At 41.9% G+C, this 20,185-nt stretch overlaps 1 protein-coding gene across 1 annotated transcript in view; it reads left to right on the forward strand.

The window, feature by feature from the left end:
- The window catches only part of hdac4 (histone deacetylase 4), a 132,736-nt gene that overhangs the window by 35,440 nt on the left and 77,111 nt on the right, over window positions 1-20,185 (forward strand). The window contains exon 2 of the mRNA XM_033617908.2: window positions 7,300-7,362. Coding sequence (XP_033473799.1) covers window positions 7,300-7,362 — 63 coding nt within the window. The remainder of the gene's footprint in view (window positions 1-7,299; window positions 7,363-20,185) is intronic.

Raw genomic sequence — 20,185 nt, forward strand, 5'->3', positions numbered from 1 at the left:
AAGGCAGCGGGACATATTTTACAGCCTGGCGCCAACCAATGTTGTTAGGATGTTCAAGGGCACACGGAAACAACTCCACAACTAGAATCAGGTTATGGTGAATTCTTGTCACACTCATGAATTGTTGAGTTTTTTTATATGATGCCTATGAATGATCATCATTATGTAAACAAATTATTTCAAAAGTATGGCCTCAGAAGAAAGTTAAATCTCCACGAGGAATCTGCCAGGTTGAGATATAGCATCCAATTTTTGTTAACCAAATATTAAACTTGCACATTAACATGTAAAAAAAGTAGTTAATTTAGCTTTCAATCTCATGATGGATATGTCGTTTTGGAATGAATCTCCTCATATGCTGGCTTGGCAGCAGGTTATCTTGTGGTTTGGAGTGACGGTGACAGGTTGGCGTGGCTGGCACACTCTCAGACTGGCTCAGAGTTTGGTTGTAGCAGAAGGGCAATTTTGGTGGAGCCTCAGCAGACAGGATGGCATAGTTGGCAGAGGCGAGGGTGGGGGAGCTCTGAGGCTGATATCGAGGGCTCAGAATACACCAGACTGAGTTGTATTGGACTAGACAGGTTGCTTTGGCTGGCACATGGTTGTGGGCATTGTAAGTCAGACAGAGGTAAAGGTGGCTTTGAGCAAGGTGACTTAGCACATTTATGGTCTCCAGTAGCGGGAGGAAAGGTGTGTGCTTTTGTTTAATCATTCAAGAGCACTGTGAGTCTCTTTGTACAAGTTTGATGATTGCCATGCGTGCTATGTGTATCTTTTCTCGCATCATGGAAGGGTTTTCCTCACCATTGTACACCGGGTGTGTATCCACTGAAGCAGGCACTCCTGCTTCCTGCTAGCCTCTGAGCCAACTTGTCTTCTTGCCAGACATCGGTAACTTGGCATTCCGTCTCTTCCTTTTCCATGTGGTGATCACGTATGTCTATCCACACGGAAGTCTGTCGACACAACTAGGCTTTTACAAATGGGATATGACACATGTAAAAAGAGCAAATCACTTTCCTTCCTGGGCTTGGAGGCATGCACGTACTTTTTCTCTGTGTACATGTATTTTTACAGGCCATATGTATGCATGCTTCCTACATGTCACTGGGGAGATGGAGTATGTTTAACTGTTGCTGAGGGGCATGCATATGGCACAGGTCACAAGGGTCAACACATTAAAGTGTCCATCAATGTCCATATGACTCTCAAAAGTAACGGTGTCCTCCACTATGCTGTGCTGTACACACCTCCGCACAGCAGTAACCCCCCCGCAGGACGTTATTTACTTACATAATATCATATTGCTACATACCTTATAATGCACAACAAGCATTTGTTTCTAGTAGTGTAAAAAATTGGTGATAGAAAAAGTGCCATATCCACGATAAAGCGCTTGTTATGGTTTGATTTCCCACTAAAACTCCATGCCACTTTATGTGCCCTTCTTTCCATCTAATAGTTTAAAACAGCACAAGCAGAGCAAAAGGTCGGACCACTGAATGAGCTTTAAGAGGTAGTGAACCTCTTTGTTTGGTCACTCTTAACCTCTATCTGTTGTTGCTGCTGTAACAGCAGATAATAGCTGTACTGGAGAGAGGACAGCTATTCAGTCAAACTCTGAGACAATCCTGGATTAAACCAGGAGCCAGTCAGGAAAGCCAGACCAGTGATTGCATACTATCACCGAAATAGTTGTCCAGATGTGTGCCATTGATTAACCAACTGGAACCAAAATGGAATTTTAGCCATGTTAGCAGCCTAGCTCTCGGGATGGCAGTGTTGGTCATATGGTACACCACTCCTGTCCAGCTTGAAATCTCAGCAACTATGGGATGGATCACCATTAAATTCATTATAGACATTCAAAGATCCCAGATGACATCAGGACATCAGTATTTAGATTTGTCCAGAACTAATTTCACACAATATTCTTAGGAGAGTAGCCGGTCTACTCAACAATAAAAATAACTGAAAATTTTAACAGCTGGATTGATTGACAGAGTTACTAATAATTCAGTGGATTGTTAGAATAGATGCTGATTTCTTTTCTATTGACTTGTCCATACTCAGGCATCCAGTTGACTTCTATAGATTTCTCATTTTGGTTGACAAATGGTCCAAATCCCAAATTCACATTGATGTCAAATAGGAAAAACTACTCAAATCTGAAACCCTGAAACAATTCAGAGTTTGGAGTTTTTGCTTGATTAATGACTGAAAACATATATTGAATATGAGAGCTGCTCACAATTTGGGCAGTGCTCAAATGGAGCATTAGTATGAATGCTACTCATCCTCAAGACTCAAATAAGCATGTGAATGAACTATCAGCAGATTCCTGACAAATGACAAACATGGCTAAAATTAATAAAGAGGAACTGATAGAAGTTGTTGCTACTGCTGCTGTTTTTGTTGTTGTTGTTGCCATAGACTCATTAGAGTTAGGGATGCATGATAACATTGGCACGTCATTGCCATCAGCCAATATTGGCTTTAAAATGAGCTATTAGAATCGACCAACATGCATTTTCTTATTTTGCACAATTAATGAATATTATATAGATTGAAAAGCATTGTATTTCATGTCTCTGTCTCTGTCATCTGCTGGTGGGCCATCGTGATAAGAGTATGCATGCATAATATGATATAAATTTCACTACAGAAGAGACTTGGTGATCACTAAAATTAGGTGGGGAAAAGAGTTGGTATATCAATATTGGTTATCGGCCAAATAAGTTGTCAACATCAGCATATCAGATATTGGCAAAAAATCCAATATTGCGCATCCCTAATTAAAATGATAACCTCCTCAGGTGTCACCATGTTTTCTTTACACTGTTCGTATGTTTGGTTCTCAGCTCGGCTACTCCAGTTATTAACCAGGGACCATTCAGCATTAAGTTGCCGCCATGCATGCAGGACAACATATGAACAACATCATGGCTGCTTGTCTTTACCTACGTGCTGTACAACGCCAGGGCCACACCAGACGTGGAAGTGCTGCGAATAGCCTCAAAGCGCCGAGAAGCGAAGCCAGTTTCCTTTCGGCGCCCATGTTAACCAATTGTGTCATCCACACCGGCCGCGTCGCGCAGCTCCGTGGCCGGCGCTGCAGCGATCGTTTCAGCGTCTGGTCTATTTTCTGCACGAGCCGCGAGCAAATGTGTCAAGCCGGGCAGGAAGTCAAACAAAGGAACAACAACAGCGTCCGGTCAATTTTCAGAATAAAACAAATTTCAAAATAAAACACCCCGTTTGACAAATGCGATGTATATACTGTATGTGTGTGTGTTTATATACATATTAGTCAGTGGTATCTAAGCAGAGCGCGAGAGAGATGAACACACACACACACCCACACCCACTAACACACACAATAGAGAGAGAGACAGAGAGACAGAGAGGGCCGGGGCACACACGTGCAAACAGAGAGGAATACCCATGATGGAAAAACAGCCCCAAATGTGACGGAGACAACAGCTGGGAGCAGAAGCATTTGTCGACCGGCGTGGAGAAATGCGCGTCTGATGTAAACGAGCTTGTGCGAGAATTTCGGTGCGCTGCGCTTCGCAGCACTTCGTTGGCAGAGTGGCCCTGGCAAAAAGCAAATATATCACACACTGCTGTCAGATTATAATACATACAGCCTATTTAGATGTAGTGGCAGTATTAATAATTGCAAAATGAGATTTAAAAGAACACTGTTTCTTCCCTGTGCGAGACCTTCACTCTCCTTTCTGCATATTTGTTTGTTGTGGTTTCCATGGAGATTTTTCTCTCATCACCGTGTGTTAAGGCAGAGAGCTCTTGACCTGGCTTCCTCCCCAGGCGTCAGAGGTCATAGTCTGCTCAGGCACGGGTGAACAGCCTTTAAACCTGCCTGGTTTCCATGAGATGTGAGTTTTGTTCACATAGAGATAAATATACACATCTATCGCACGCACTTACTCACACCTACACATTTGCACGCACTTCTACAACTCAGTTTTTCTGTCTCTCTTTCTTCATCTGTTATTCTCTGTATTCATCATGAGGCAAGTTCTCGCGTAGGGTTTTGTGGGAGCCAAAGAGCAAAATGAAAAATAGGGGAGGTGGCTTTTATTAAGTGCAACAGAGGGAAAATGCAAAACACTTAGACTTTCAACTCTCCCTTTGTGTGTGTGTGTGATTGCTTGGCCTGTCTCTCGCCTATCATGCTCTGGTGTCGTCTTTCTGCCATCTGCCACTGCCACCCTACTGACACACACACACACACACACACACACACACTGAGCTTTCACGTACTACTCTGTCATCACAAAACCTCTTCTCTTCTTCTAGAAAAAGTGTTTGTCTGTTCGTCTTCTCTTACCATCCGCAGATAAGGATTTGTTTTGTGTGTTTGCGTCTACTTTTCCTAAAGAAACAAAGGAAGCAGGCTTTGCCTAGAATATGAAATTCAAGGATATGGATTTGGTGTGTGTGTGTAAGATATGAATATTTAATTCAGCCCCTCCCTCTGTCATGTATTAATCATGGAGCAGTCTGCTTAGGCTGAAAATAGCGCCTAGCAACCTAGAAAAACAAAATTCATAGTGTTGTGGGTATGTCATGTGCTGCTGCTCGTTCATGTGTGACACAGCACATGGTCTCCCCTCACATTTTCCTTTCTACCACACTATTAAGTTTTCTTTCCCCGCGTCTGTCTCCACTGGCTCTGGGATGATGGAGATGGAGATTTCTGATGTTTGCATGAGCGATTCGCAGTCATGGTTACTTTCATTTTGAAAGTATCGCTGTCTCTGTGAAAGTTGTTTATCGGTTTTAGACTTAGACAATATTTGCTTGTCTAGCACGCATCCTTAACTGAACTCTGAATGCAGCCTGCTGTGTCTGCGCTGACACCCACTGAGTATAGGCAGTTTAAAATGTGTGACGGTAAGGAAGTCTGCTTCGTGAAAGTGGTGATAATTGCAGGATTACTGACCCCACCATCCGCACCAGCTGCCAATCTCAAGGATAAACTGATGTAGGCTGAGTGATTACATCATTTCAGCCGAGCTGTTCGCAGGTGGCAGCAGAAGTTTAGCAACAAGTTTGTATAAGTGCAGAGATGCTGTCAACATAAGAGCTTGAATTCAAGACCGTAGGGCATGAGAATAGTGGGCAGTGTTGTACAAGGCTTCCAAATGTATGTTAGCGGGCTTCTCTCAATTCAGACCAGCAGGCTAATAATAGTCTGGTTGATGTGTACAGTGCAGACAGATAGTATTAGGATATTGATAAGTTTTTCATTGAGTTGGCTGTGCTCCATTACATTGGATTTGAAATACAAACAACAGCTGTGAGGTGCTGACTTTCAGCTTTAATTGTGTTTCTGGATGTTCACATGCATGTGGTGGATACAGCTGGATATCGACACTGATCTCCCCAGTTGATTGGATTAGAGTCTTGATGATTCTGTTGCATTAGATAAATAATAATAATATTGCATCAAACGCTTCTCATAATGCATCCTGGGAGCTTAAATTTCCTCTACATTTAACAAGTGAGCAGCACTGTCATCTCCTTGAATATATAATTGTGTAAAGTGCACAACAAATGCTAATTGAAACAAATTTCCTTTTTATAAAACTGTGGACTGAGGATTTATTTTCTTTTAGGCCAACAGTACATGTGCAGCAGCAGGTGGGCAAATATAATGAAAGACCTGTAAGACTTGTAAGGGCGTCATAATGCATATTTAAAAAAAAATGAAATGCTGTCCCATACAGCTATGCATGGACTGTCAGTAGGGATGCACAATATAAGGAAAATATATGACAATGTGGTTAAATATTGCCATGACTATACCTGCAATAAATAACCCAGCCCATTCTTATTTCTTAAGTCATCAAAACTGCTTCTTTTTAAGAGATATGGCGTCAGATACCAATGCACAGAGACACCTTTAGCGGTGGTATAATGCTCAGTGGGTGTTTGTAATGTCGCCGGCAACTACCGTAGCATAAAGAGCGAGAAAGTCCCTATATGGCGGGCAGACTGGCAGGTTGATGGGTCAAACAAAGACCAGGGCCCGCTGTTTATTTCCCATGAAATGAAACCACAAGTCAGTGAAGTTGTTTTAATATCAAAGTAGGGTGATAGTATGTGTCGGATTCAATGGAAGTGATGTATGCCACATGATGCATGTAAGTAAGAACTGTACTTTTTTCTTATTTTCTGCCTTTTTGCTGCTTTCAGTATACTGCTAAAATACAACAAAGTGCTTGTTAAATAAAAGAAAAAGAAATGAAATTATTTCCAACAATCTTTTATTGAAAATGCACACAAAAAGGGCACCAGTGAAACAAAGAGATAATCAGTAAAACAGACTGTCTTTGGGTGTCTTTCCTCTCTCTTGAAATATGGTTATTCAATTTGTCAAAAGGTTATTTACAAAATGGTGGGGATTGGTAGTAAAGACTTCTTGAATGCATTTTGGTGACGAATTCAAGGACAGCAGTTGGAATAGGTGGGAAGGGAACATGAGTCCGAGTGTATTCCTTACCAGGGTAAGCATGGGTAACTCATTCAGGAATTTTAGCACTGGTCTATTTCTGTTACAGGTTTTATAATCATCTGCAGAAGGGAACCGCACTTCATGTCTTGTTTTTTTAACAAGTTTCTCAGACTTTCCAACAGCTTTTTATCACTGAAGACAGATTAGCATGCAACCCAAAATACAGATCACTTTATGTTAAGCCTGTGATATGCTGCTCATGAATGCTTCAATTATCTTTAGTTGTTCTGTACATTTGTTTCCCTCCCATCTCACCAAATTATGAGAAATTTGTAATCCGTTGCTAATTTCATAAGCATCTTAATGCAAGTGCAAATACTCTCACTGACATGGACGAGCAAAGATGAAATTAGTCTTAATCCAATACTGCACAGTCAAGACATAATTGAGATTTTTTTTTTTTTAGTTGTGTTTCAGTAAGCCACTTTTCAAGGTTTAAGTGATTATAAACTGAGCCTCGCGGTAAGATTTGTTGGGGAAACTGGCTCGTAATGTGTAAGCGAGCACCGTCTCGCTCTCTCAGTTGAAAATGTTTTTTGCTCCTCACATCTGCTTTGTTCTTGTCACTTTTTATTGCTTGTTTCCTCTCATTTCCCACTCCTCCTCATCCTATTGTTTTCTCCATATCCTTGCCCAGTTGTTCGTACTTGTCTTTTGTGGGCGCTGTGGAGGGATGTTGATGGTTTGAATCGATTCAGCTGCTGATTTTGATACTGAGCACCATATTTACCCTCTGCTTTCCTGTTCTCTGACAGGTGGCTTGACCGGCAATGAGCAGCCCGTGGAACTCCTTAAACCGGCTGCGCTCAACCATTTCGGTAGGAAATTTATGTGTGTTTATCTGTGTGTGTGTGTGTGTGTGTGTGTGTGTGTGTGTGTGTGTGTGTGTGCGTGCTTCAATTGGGCTGTGTCAAAGCAGAAAAACGACTTTCCCTAGATTTTCCTTTTCAACAGATTGGATCAGTGTTCCTTGTTTCTGTAACTTGGTATTTATACCAGCAGTAAACTCTGGTGCTTCCCTCCTCAGAGCCTTCAGATATACACTCTGAGTGATTGATGCAGTCACATCTTTGGGTTTACTGTTGTGTGATGCACCACGGGTCATGACAGGACATCAATGCTCAACTGGGGATTTGGTGATATATCGTGGTTACCTTAGCTGACTAATGTATGGCTCAAGAATACACTCTGTCAGTGTTTGTTTACGGGGGAGACTTATCATTTACTGCTGAGCACGTAATCCTTTCCACCAGCTGACGTCGCACATTGTTTTTAGCACATGGCAATGTATTATTCAGTGGCCGACTCCTTTTTAGAAGTCGCACCGCATATGCCAGGGCACACACCCGTGTACGAGAAAGTGCACATCAAAGTAGAAATTTTGTTGGAACTTCACGCTCTTGATGACAGGAACATGGGATGATCACGCCACATCAGCATGTCATCAACCCACAAGCAGTATGTTTGTCCCATGTGGCGGGTAGGAAATGCTGATGAGGCAGTGATGTCACTGTCATGGTTGCCAAGACCAGGAGCTTTAGCCTGGTAATAGCATGTCTCGTTTGCTTGCAGCAGTGACACATGTAACTGCACAGAGCCAGATGAACTGTATACACACATACAAACATATGCAGCATGTGTGGAATTATAACTCTATCTGATTTGTTTAATTCAAATGGAGCCTCTTAATGTTACTTTGTTTTTGTGTTGAACCTTTTTGGAGTTTAAGTTTTGAGGTCATTTATTCAGAAATGTGGGGAAAAAAAGCATGGTTACGTAAATTGACCATGTTTCTGTAGGTAAAAAATACATTCAGTTTTTGGACTGGGTTCATCAATAACTTTAAAATTCCTCTTGAAAGCTTTGAAGCAAAGATAGAGGAACATTTTGCTACCAGCATTTTATTGTAACTTCATAAAAAAAAACTGGTACACTTACACACTTATACCCAATTTAGACCACGGTTGAGCCCAGCTTTAACACCTGCCTTTGGTGCTAAGGCCTCTTTAATAAAGCAAGATATTTACATTCACAAGTCATTTCATTCAATCCCTTACCAGGGAGTGAGAGAAAGACAAAGACAGAGAATGTGTGGGTGAATGACTATGAAAGTAAAGCTGAAACTTAATTTTAACTAAAATAGAAGGAATCTGTCTGTCTGTCTGTCTGTCTGTCCTTTGATTTTGTCGACAATTGTTCATCTGATCAACTTGACATTTAGCGGGTGCATTGCTTAGGACCTAACCCAACGAAGTGCAGTGTCGATTGTGAGCACCTGAGATCCACAGGACACATTTATTGGTAGTGCGTTACTACCACCAGAAGTACACACTGTGTAGTGTGTTGAGAGGAGACCCCTATGAACTGTTGCAGCATGCTGGGTACAGCTCGCTTATTGTTTCTTGCTACAGTACATTCAAGAACTGATGGAGGAGGAGAGACCAGATGTTGCATTGAAGCAAACTCAAACTTTTCAAGCATCAGCAATGTAACTTTCAGAATAAATACTTTTGTTCCCGAACCCAAGGAAGCACAATATCAAGTGTGAAGTTGTTTGGATGAGCTGCAAGCAGCAATTCCAAGGCCAAGCAATCAGCCCGTTCTGAACAGGCATGTTTTGAACGGGCACTGCACTAGTTTGATAATGATATACTCCAGTTCTCTGGTTTGTAGATAAAGTGTTCGAGCTACATTTAAGTCTGGATTCACGCTGTTAGGATGCCTTGCCATTATGTATAAAGGTACAATCCCAGAATGGGGGGCAGAGCGGTCTTGCCTTTAAAGCTACTCTTACCTTTCTTGCATTTCACACAGCACTTAGAGAAAATTTGAACATCCACAACTCGCGCCTCGCTCCAAAGTCCCATCGCCCTTTTCCTGCAACTCCACCTCCCTCTTAAGGCCTACTCCCGCCTCCTCCATTACGTCCTCATTACGTCTATGATAGACGTAGGCGTTGGCAAGGTAACGCTTGATACACTGAAGAGGAGAGCGAGTGTAATGTTACAACCAAGACAGTCAAACGCAACCTGGAGTTTTAAAACTCAACCTAAGTCAGTGATGACTGATGAGTTTTAAGCGAGCCGTTATGTCAGTTGGAGGCTTCCACATGGGTAAGACAAAAAGGACGCTCGGCCAATCATTGCATTTGGTCCGAATGCAGTGATTGGTCGGAGTGGTGGAATTCACTTACATTTTAGTGTGCCATCAGCTTATTAATAGCATTTTAACCTAAACAAAGAGAAGCGTAAAATTTCCAGAAAGGTAAGTGTTGCTTTAAGCTGGCATCAGAGTTAGTAACTACGCTGAAACAATGTCTGTATGATAGGGACAGCAAGCAGAATGGGATTGTGGGCAGCACAGGCATGATGTTTTGAGGAAGTGTTATTTGTGCGACCCACCGCCAGGAAATTTAACAAGTAGTAGCAGTTAGTGGCTAACTCAAAGAAGAAGAACAGCAGTCTTTTTGCAAACTAGGAAAACAATGAGGTCTGGGAGCTCCTTACCTTTCGAGCAGAGGAGTAGATCAGCTAACATATAACGGGGACAGTAAATGCTTGTTGTTGCCATGTTATGCGATTGTTGTTTTTTATAAAGTGCTGCTGATGCATATGTTGTATGTCACACCAGAGGCCATTGCTGTTGTGTTACATGTCACGCCCGTCACGCCTCTTTTGGATCCCCGATGCCAGCATGCTGCATAAATAACACACTGGAGCCGCCGCTGCTTGGTTCTGTGTAAAAATACAAAGGTGGCATGAAGAAGGGACTTTGTAGCGGCCCTATAGAGCCATCTCTGTTTGAAAGATTAACCTGTGACAGCCATGTATTATGAATGGAACCAATGCTGGTTGAATGCACATCCAGTAGACCCCACTCGTATGTACTCCTCCTCCCCTGTACGGACAGGTTATTACATTTCAGTACAACTGGCATTTCAGAAACAGATTTGATAATCACTTCCATTTATACTGAGGCAAGTTCTGCATCATAAGTAGGAATGGTTCTTTAAAGTCAATGACCCTTTTTTTTTTGCTCTTGTGTAACTGTGGCTTCTGAATGGATTTTATAAGTTGTTTCTCTGCTTTTGTAAATAACACAGTTAACACTTTATCAAACTTTCAAATTAATTCTAAGTGTTCGCTCACTGCCCACTGATGTTTAAATGTCAGTGTCATTAAAATAATGCCAACCATATGGAGAAATTGCACTGCATATTTTTTCTAGTATCATTTGCACTTATAATGCTTAGAAGAACTGCAGACAAATTTCCACAATGTATAGCAACAGCCAAGGCATCTAGGTTGGAGTTTAGTTGGTCAGGTGTTAAGTTCAATCCACCGGTCGCTGTGCTGTGTGTCAAATCACTGCACTGAAGTGCTGAATTAAATTAGACTTTAAAAATTCAGAGTTTGGTGCAGCCCTAATAATAACTAACTGTTTAAATGCCTGCCAAAAAAAGGACAACAGCATTTTATTGGAATAAGAACAGTACAATGCTCTATTAACACATTCATGAGAAGTGTTAGAATTAATTAACTGGGTGCCAAGAGCAACAGTAACACTTCCTGTGCGCTCGTGTGTGTCTGTCCTATGCTGTGAAGTCCATTTCAACACAGAACCTAATGAGACGGCAACAGCGGCAGCCGGCTCTGGTGACCTTAAAGTCCCCAGTCTGTGTGTGTGTGTGTGTGTGTGTGTATTATTGTTACAGATAAGTTTGGGGTTAAAAAGTAGAATAAGCTGATCAATCAGAGTGAATGACTCATTTGAAATTTTGGAAATGAGGAAGAGAGAGGTGGAGGAGGATGATGAGGAAGGCTAGGTGACTGAGACAGCTTTGGGTGAATATTAAGCAGGATGACTAAATTGCGAGGAGGTAACTACTGTAAGAGCAACAGAAGTCAGCACCTTTCAGAGTCACTTCCACACTTCCATGTGAATGTGGGACTGAGCATCTGTATCTGTGAATGCGCACGTGACATTAGGAGAAGGAGAGAAAAATGACAGACTAGACAAACGTGTATTGATGTGTGTGGATGTGTGTGTTTGTGTGTGTTTGCATGCCATGTTTGTCCGTCCATCCCAGCATAAAGCCTAAACTAGGCTCTTTTCTCCCCAAGCCAAAACAGCTTTCTCCCACTCTGCACAAATTAGCAGCAGCCCACGCTCCACTCACACATAACTGTCAGAGCACAGACACTGCAGGGAGTGAGGAGGAGGGAGGGGAAGGTGAGAGAAGTGATGAGGAAGGAGGAGGGGGTAGGGAGAGGAAGACAAATTGGGAAGAAAAGAATGAGAACATAGAGGAGCGGAGCTGAAGTGACAGATAATCTGGACCAGAAGTGGTTTTGTAGCTCACAGAAGGGCTTCGTTATGTCTCCTTTCACTGGGGGGCCTGGTGTGCATCGTTGGTAATTGTCAAGAAAACGTGACAGTTGTCTTTTTTAGTTGTTTTTTTTTTTTTTTTTTTTTAGCCTCAGTGCTTTTTGCACATGTCCATTTTCTGTCTGCACAGCGCTGATATTAAGGCTTAGCAGAATGTGAGGCAGCGAGCAAGTTGAGTAAGAAGGATGAAGAGCTGTTCACACAGGAAGTGGCAGACCTGTTGGCTGGCTTCTGTTTTCTGACTGAACTGCGCATCTTTATGTAGAGTTGTCAATTATCTATGAGCACTTAAGAACCTGAAAGAGGGGGAGGGAGAGGTTGGTGTAGGTAAAATAAATGCGATGAATGGATGGTGGTGGCGGTGGGGGTGGGGGGGTGGGGTGGAGACGGTGAAAGAGAGAGACGGGAGGAGAACAGCAATTTGAGGAGCAGAGGGACTGGATGAGTAGAAAAAGAGAGATGAGGAAAGGCACATTATGCAAATACCAGCAGACTCATTACCATTTCAAAACTCTGGAAAGGAAGTCACAAAAAAGTGGAGAGAAACATATTTTTGGACTACGCCAAATTCATTCTCACTCACTGCATCTCCATCTCTCTTTCTCCTTCACACTCACACACACATCGCCACCCCTCTCTTATACTTTACTCCAGTCTCCTCTCTCATTTCTCTGTGTGTGATTGCTATTTCTGTGCTCACTTGGCCTCTGATTTTACATGTTCAGTCTGAACCTTAAGCCGAATATACACTCTGTGTTCACTTTACTACGTACACCTTTCTTATACAGGGTAGGATTCCCTTTTGCCTCCAGAATAGCTTGAAATTTTTGTTGCACTGACTCAGCAGTTCTGATTCACATGTATATTAAAGAATGATGAATTAAGTCTGTCAACTGGGAAGGCCACTGGAGCACACTAAACATATTATTACGTTTGTAGAGCCTCTTCAATGAGGTGACATGGTGTGTTATTAGGGGCCATTGGAAGACGGGTAGACTATGACCATAAATTTTTGGTCAGTACAACACCTGAACCTCTTGAACATGTCTACATGCTTGTATTAAAGGGATTCTTTGCCAATTTTCAGCCAGCTTTGTGTCATAACAATGTGGGTAGTATGTGTAAATCAACTATGGTAATCATCCCTCCATCTTAACAGCACCCAGATCTCCCTTCTAATGTCCTAGCTCAAAACCGTTTTGAGCAGGCTCTGAGGCAATTTTGAAAGTATTTGCATGTTTCTGCTGCACAGACAGCTCAGTTTTATGAAAAGACCATCTTTCCAGTGGTGAAAAATTTCTTTAGTGAACTTGCTGCCAAATTATTGGTTGATTAGGTATTTAAATGAAAGAGCAGTTGTGCAGGTATAACAATATCGATCAGAGACAGTTAAAAAAATGAGACGGCACACTTTAGAACCTTTTTTTTGGTATCCATTTCATGTGGGTTTCACCACTGCACCCATCCTGTTAGGAGACTAATGGTGGTCACTCCAACTTGAGGAGTGACTGTGGGCACAGATTATGACCGATTCTTTCGCCCTGTAATTGGTTTATATCAGATATTAAGCTAGCAGATAAAAACAAGCAGCAAAATAAGATGCTAACATTATATTTGTACTGTATTAAGTTTTTGTTGTTTTGAATCTGCTTTTATCCATCCACAATGCCTTCACAGCACTTTAAAAACAAGGTGTGGGGATCTAAGGGAGAGATGACTACACCTAGCCTTCTTAGGAGACAGGAAGTGTATACCATTTCAAACCACTGGCGCAGCATGTGATTAGTCATCTTTTGTTATACAGTATCTGCGTATTGACCTAGAATCACAGCAAAATAATCTAACCTGCACCTTACCCTACGTCTCTGCTGTTTATCCGTATGTTCAGTATTTCCTAAGCAGTTTCCTGTTTGTAGCCTCAAAGGAAGCAGCAAAGCTTCAAAGGAAGCAGCATATTGTGACACACCAATATCTCGTAATTATATAGAAAGTGATCAGTGAAGGTCAACACCTTTTGAGACGACAGAACCGTGATGACACTCTCACTCTTTTTTTCCCCCTTGCTTGAATCTACCTCTATATTTTCCTTGCCGTATGATGTGTGCATTTGTAGATAACAGGTGGAATACATGAAGAGAGTGGAAAAGCAGTTTATAGGGGGCAGGATTTGTGTTGAAAAGCCAGAGACAGAGAGAGGTGTGTTCCAGAGGACACCCCGTCTGTAGGTCACCATGACCGCGCAGAGACTCTTGTCTGTCGGCCAGACCCCCGCTGCCTCCCTCCCCACTCACTGGAACATGGGGGTTTTGCAGTCGCGTGTGTTTGTGCATGTGTGACCGCATGCTTGACCTTAATCCTGACATTGTATATTTGTATGTTTGCTCTGTTGATGTAAAGCAACATGCCCAACGCAATGATTTGGGGAGTTTTGCAAGCAGACCATTTGATCTGTTGCGACCTCAATTTCTCCTCATCATCATCGGCTTTGCTTTCTTTCCTCTTTTACTCTTTTTTGCTTTTGCTGCAGTTGATGCTCAAAATCTCACGGGGAAGAGAGACTTCTCCCTAGGAAAAGTAGAATTTGTGGTGAGTCAAAAACATCAAGTTATTTTTAAACAGTTCAATTCACAGACACCAAGCTCCTGCACAAATTCTAAGGCTTACAATAAAATCACCTAATAATCCCTTATTCCCCTTAAGGTGCAACAAGTTCTTATATTTCAGTGTATGTATAATGAAGCATTACGCATTAGTCATCAATGCAGAACCACTATCTACTTTTCTGTCAGATGTAATTCAAGATTCAGAACACTATAATCTTGTAGTGATTTTTAGTCCCAGTGACAGGCACAATCAGCACCTGCTTGACTTGCCACTTTTCCCTAATGGAAGACAACCTGTTTTGTATACGCATGCTCACCAGGGAGCCCACACGGCCCTCAGGTCCCGATGCCAGTTCCCCAGATGGGCCCCCAAAGCCCCTCTACCACCCCCACATACTCCCTGACCTGGCATTGGTTCCCCTGCCTGGTGCCAGTTTGGTGTAGGCAGGAGTCGGTGGGCAGCTGCTTCTTTTTCTGCTCAGCCACTATCAGGCTCACACACACACACACACATGAACACACACACTAACAACCATGTCAAAGTCATTGCCCAAGGGATGTTTCCAAATGGTTCTCTTGAACTTCTGATGAACTGAAATATAATCTCTTGCACTTTGCTTCATCTCATCTGCCTGAATCGTAATCGTCTTTTTATTTTACCCAACAGTTTTAGAATAACTTGCTCCCCATTTGGAATAAATATGGAAGCTTAATATCACCACACATACAATGCACTGATGCAGTAGGTTTAAGGCAGCATGCTAAAGCAAACCTAAAGCTGCCAGAGATCAGAGGTGAAATCAGGTTTGATCCTGAGAGCAAGATTGGAGTTATAAAGAGAATACAAAATAGTGTACCAAGGCCTAATTATATCTACAGACATACCCTGAGGTTGTGGCCTTCATGTCAACCCTGTTAAAGGGAGACACACACACACACACGCTCACATGCACAGTCTTCACATTTTGGGTCTGAGAAAGTATGGCAGAGCGCTCAGAGCCAGACTTGTTTTTGTCTTCCAGCAGAACAGGCAATGCCTTAACCTACTTTGTCTGCATCAGTGCCATTATCCTGACAGCTATAGCAGGTTGGACTATGTGTGAGTGAAAGAGAGAGAGTTTGTGTTTATGTGGATGTTATAGAGGGAAAAAGATTTTACCATGATACCATGTCATGAATTTTGCATACGGCTTGGTGTGTTTTTGCCTTGTTGGCTGGCTGGCTTGGCTTTCTAAGACCTAGACGTCTGGAGAGTGAGCTTGTGTTTGAATGAATACTAAATCTCTTGATAGAGGTTGTCAGGTTTTACTCTCAAACAGTACAGATGAACAAAGAATAGAGACAAAAAGGAATTAATACAGTTTACAAAAAATATTATTATTAGTCTGAATTTGTCTTTGTTTATCCAGCTATCAAAGCTTTAGCTATTGCTGTTAGTCCAAATAATCAGCATTTGGATTAATTGTTCGCACACTTTCAGCTGTGGAATCTAAAGGCAAAGAACCCCCAAAATAATTAACACCAAATAGTTCCAGTTTTGGAATATATTTCCTTATGCGCCTGGTCACACCGTAAGAGGCACAGAAACATTTATGCCGCTGTCCACAGGGAATAGTTGGGGCTCAAGGCTTGATGTACTGACTACTTGCACTCGTGGTTGCTGACCAAATCATAAGATAACATGGCCATTTCAAGTGCAAGTATTTGTACTACCCTCACCTATATACAATGGATGGTGCAATAGCTTTATATATTTTGGACTCCTTGGGTCTAAGTTTCCTCAGAGGTCACCACTGTCCAGATGCTTTGCAAGGGGTCAGGGCCAATTTGCTAATTTTCACCTAGGTTGAAACCAGAAGGCTTGATTTGAATAATAAACCATACCTGAGCAACTAAATCAACTGGTGGCAGATCTTTATTACAGTCAGATTTTTAGTTTGAAAAGTCCAACTATCCAATGCCCATTTTATGTGGGAAGGTGGACTATTGTCATTCTGTAAAGTGCTGAAAAGAAACCAGTCACTGTAACCAACAAGCTTATTGTCTGAATGTCAATGTTTGTCTAGAAAAACTTCCAGGTAGAAAATCCACACATTAAATACATAAAACGCTGCCTGAAGTGGTTTGTTAGTAGCCACCTAAAAAAATCAATGATATTTATTTTCGCCGTTTTACCTTGCCGTCAGAGAGCCTTTTCCAACAGGAAACTGAAACCTTTATCTCAAAGCCAGCGGACTCCATTGACAAAACAGTCAGTTTAGAACACAGGAGGTGCTGATGTACTGCTGCCTTGATCAATTAGTATGTAAGGTAATGCGCTGAAAATATTCGAAATATAAACCCATGAGTCCGTTTTTTACATCTGGAACCTCCCGTCTACAATGGGCTTGAGGCACACCCTAGTTTGAGGACTTGGCTCAGATTCCGGAGTGAATGCTGATCCTGTTTGATTTGCCGCGACCAGCTCGCGCTTGCGACCACATGCCTTTGCTGACGTCAACCCCAGCAGGATTCAAATACTGGACCTTCTGCATGGAAGACGAGTGCTGTAACCACTACACTACATCAACCCATATTGATTTTTTGTGTGTGTGTGTGTGTGTGTGTGTGTGTGTTTTTTGGTGGGTATTTTTAGATGGCTGAAATATGTTTTGCTACGGCCCCGTATACAGTAGCACTTGCTTCGCTTCTGTGCCACTAAATTTGGTTTATCAAATACGCTAGCAATGCAACGCAGAACATAAAGTAAGCACAGCAGAAATGTCAGATACTGTAAGTTGGACCACTGTGTTTGATTATATATCTAAAAACATTACAGTTATGGCTGAAAATGACTAAAGAAAACAAGATTGCTGACTCTACATTTGTCCACAATTTAAAATGGTTGCTAGTTGTGTACCTGGAGGTGCTAGCGTGACACCATATTGATTCAGTGTATGTACTTAAAGCTAAATATCCCTAAGTTGTGCAATTTGTAAATTTATTGTGTCTGTTTACATGCACATGTTAAGATAGACAGATGGATATTATGCTCATTTGACTCTGGCCATGCTTTGCCCTTTCACTTCCTCTTAAACTCGCTTGTTAATGCAGAGGTTTGTTTTGTAAAGGCTTTTAAAAGCCCTTGCAGGACCATATGATTCCAGAGGAGTCCTCTGGAAGCTATCTATTATGGATGACCACTCCAGGGTTCAGACCTTTGCTTTGCGCTCGCAAGGGGTTTGCTAGCTTCTGGCCAGCAACACCACCATGACCAGAGGTTGGCCCTCCCCTGTCCGGGAAGAGGAGTTCATTACAGCCTAATGGCTACAGCATGGTCGTCAGTGATAGACTGTGTTTTACCACAAGCTCATTTAAGAGAAGAAATAGACCATGTTTTTGTCTGCAATCGTTCGGACCAGTTTTCTAAGTGGGGTGAACTCCCAAGAAGTAATTGAGAAGGGACTAAGGCATTTGCATAACCGGAAAAATAAGTTCAAGAATAGACTGTCTCCTCTTCAATTACTGATAAACACAATAACAAGCCTTCACAGGTAGATGTGTCATCAAATGCAGACCATTGTTTAATGAAAGCAATTGAATAAAAGCCAAAATCCAAGGCTTTTTTTCTCACAGTTGGAATCCTTGATCTTTTTCTGTCATGATTTATATCTGCGCTCACCTTTCTTTTTGATGTTGTCCTCATTTATATCTCATCGTCTTCACTGCCTGCATGTCTCTTTATACTCCTAAGAAATATTGATCAGGGCCCATTTTAGGTAGGTTTCTAAAATCTCCTCTGAACATAAAGAATTTGTGGGTCTAGCTTTAGCGCATAGGGGCATTCCTGTGACCCATGTGATTTAAAGTGCACGGGCAGCAGTGTGGCAATCTGACATCTCTCATAAGTTCAGTTTAGCATGGCTAATGGCTCTCTGTCTGCTGAACACTCCACACAGACTGGGAAGGCATTACCATTGAGACGGAAAGAGAGGGTGTAAAATATGAATGAACGGAGCTCCCTACGGCAGCCACGTCTCCTCTTCTTACCTTGTCTGGTTTTTAAGAAGCTGTTTTGATGCCTTGATATTTTGAGGTCTTCCTCACTTAGGAGCTGATTCTTGTTACGGTTATTTTTGTAGAGCTTGTTACCTCAACTAGATCAGATGGGTAGCATGTGGTAAGCTTGATCTGAGGATTGTGTGAACTCTGTTGTGTGTTTGTGTGTGTATGCACGTGTAGGTTTGTACGGCAGCATTCAGCAGCAAATCATTTTTTTAGCCAGGTATGAAACAGATCAAATGAAAGGTGTATTTATACAGCTGTATAAGTTTACTCTTTGGTCTTTGTTGTGCTCATAAGCAAGAGACGGAGGGATGGCATTTTCCAGCTCACAGTTTGTTTGCTCAGGTCTGAATCAGTGGATGCATTGGTAAACTTGTCGCATTTTCCCCTTGGTTTAGTTTGTTTTCACACAGACAAAAATTCAGGTGAACAAAAATGCACCTCTGAAAGCCATATGAGAATGTTTGCTCTGCTTTTGATGTGTCTGAAAGAAAACACAGGAAGAAGGTCCTGAAGAATGTCCTGTCTGCCCAAATAACACGAGGCCAGTCTACTGGTTACCAGTCCTGTTCAGACCTTGATTCATTCTCCCACTAACAACTGCTGATTTCACTCACTCTGCATCCCAGTAGGAAAAGTGCACCTGGCTGTGGAAGCCGTTTAGCGTAAACTTTGCAGAGTACACTTTATAGTTGAGTCAATTTGAGGATCGGATCACATTCAAACCACATCCAACAAGACCACTTCCTCTAAAGGGTCTCACAGCTGTTCTGTTCTGCACCTGAGTACTTGCTGAGTTCAGAATTGCTCAAATGAGTCCTGTCTAAGAAAATAGAACAACCCAGAGTCTAATTCAACCAGACTAAAAAACGTAGATTTGAATACACTCAAAGAAACTAACCATATTTGTTTGTGCGCACAGTTTGTGGTGTCATGACATGAGAAGACATGGCTCTATCATGATAGAGATCTACACATATAGTGTGATATAGTTAATAAAACTATAATAATATAGTTAATAACAGATGTGGCTATTTATATTTTAAATACCCCCCAAAAAAAACTTAACCACTGTGTTAAATCATTATTGCCAGAGAGCAGTCCTTCCTATTTATTTGCAACATTGCCAATGATAGCCTAATACAGTAAATCCAAAGAACTGACAAGCGATCTCTTTTTTTTTTAAGGGTCACATGCCCAAAACACTGGCCTAACGCAATCAGAGATGCTAAAGTCATAGTTCTCTCTGTAGATACGACATTACAACATCTCTACTGGCAGAGACATTGTTTCCCTGTATATATCATCATATCCAACAACTCTACTAATAAACAAAGAGTCTACAGCAGCTTGCTTCTAGGGATGTTATACTGTAGCCTACTGCAGCTGCCTCACTACAGTGGGGTTTATTGTCATTCAGCCAAATCCATGTGTGTTTGCGTGTGCGTGTGTGTGTGTGTGTGTGTGTGTGTGTGTGTGTGTGTGTTAGAGAGAGAGAAGTCACTAGTTTACAGCCCCAACATTGGTTCCTTTTTGCTTTTTTTTTTTTTTGCTTTTTCTGCTTTTCCATATAAAGAGACTACAATACACAGTATAGACCCACACA

This window comes from Epinephelus lanceolatus, chromosome 14 (genome assembly GCF_041903045.1).
Source record: "Epinephelus lanceolatus isolate andai-2023 chromosome 14, ASM4190304v1, whole genome shotgun sequence".
Lineage (NCBI taxonomy): Eukaryota > Metazoa > Chordata > Actinopteri > Perciformes > Serranidae > Epinephelus > Epinephelus lanceolatus.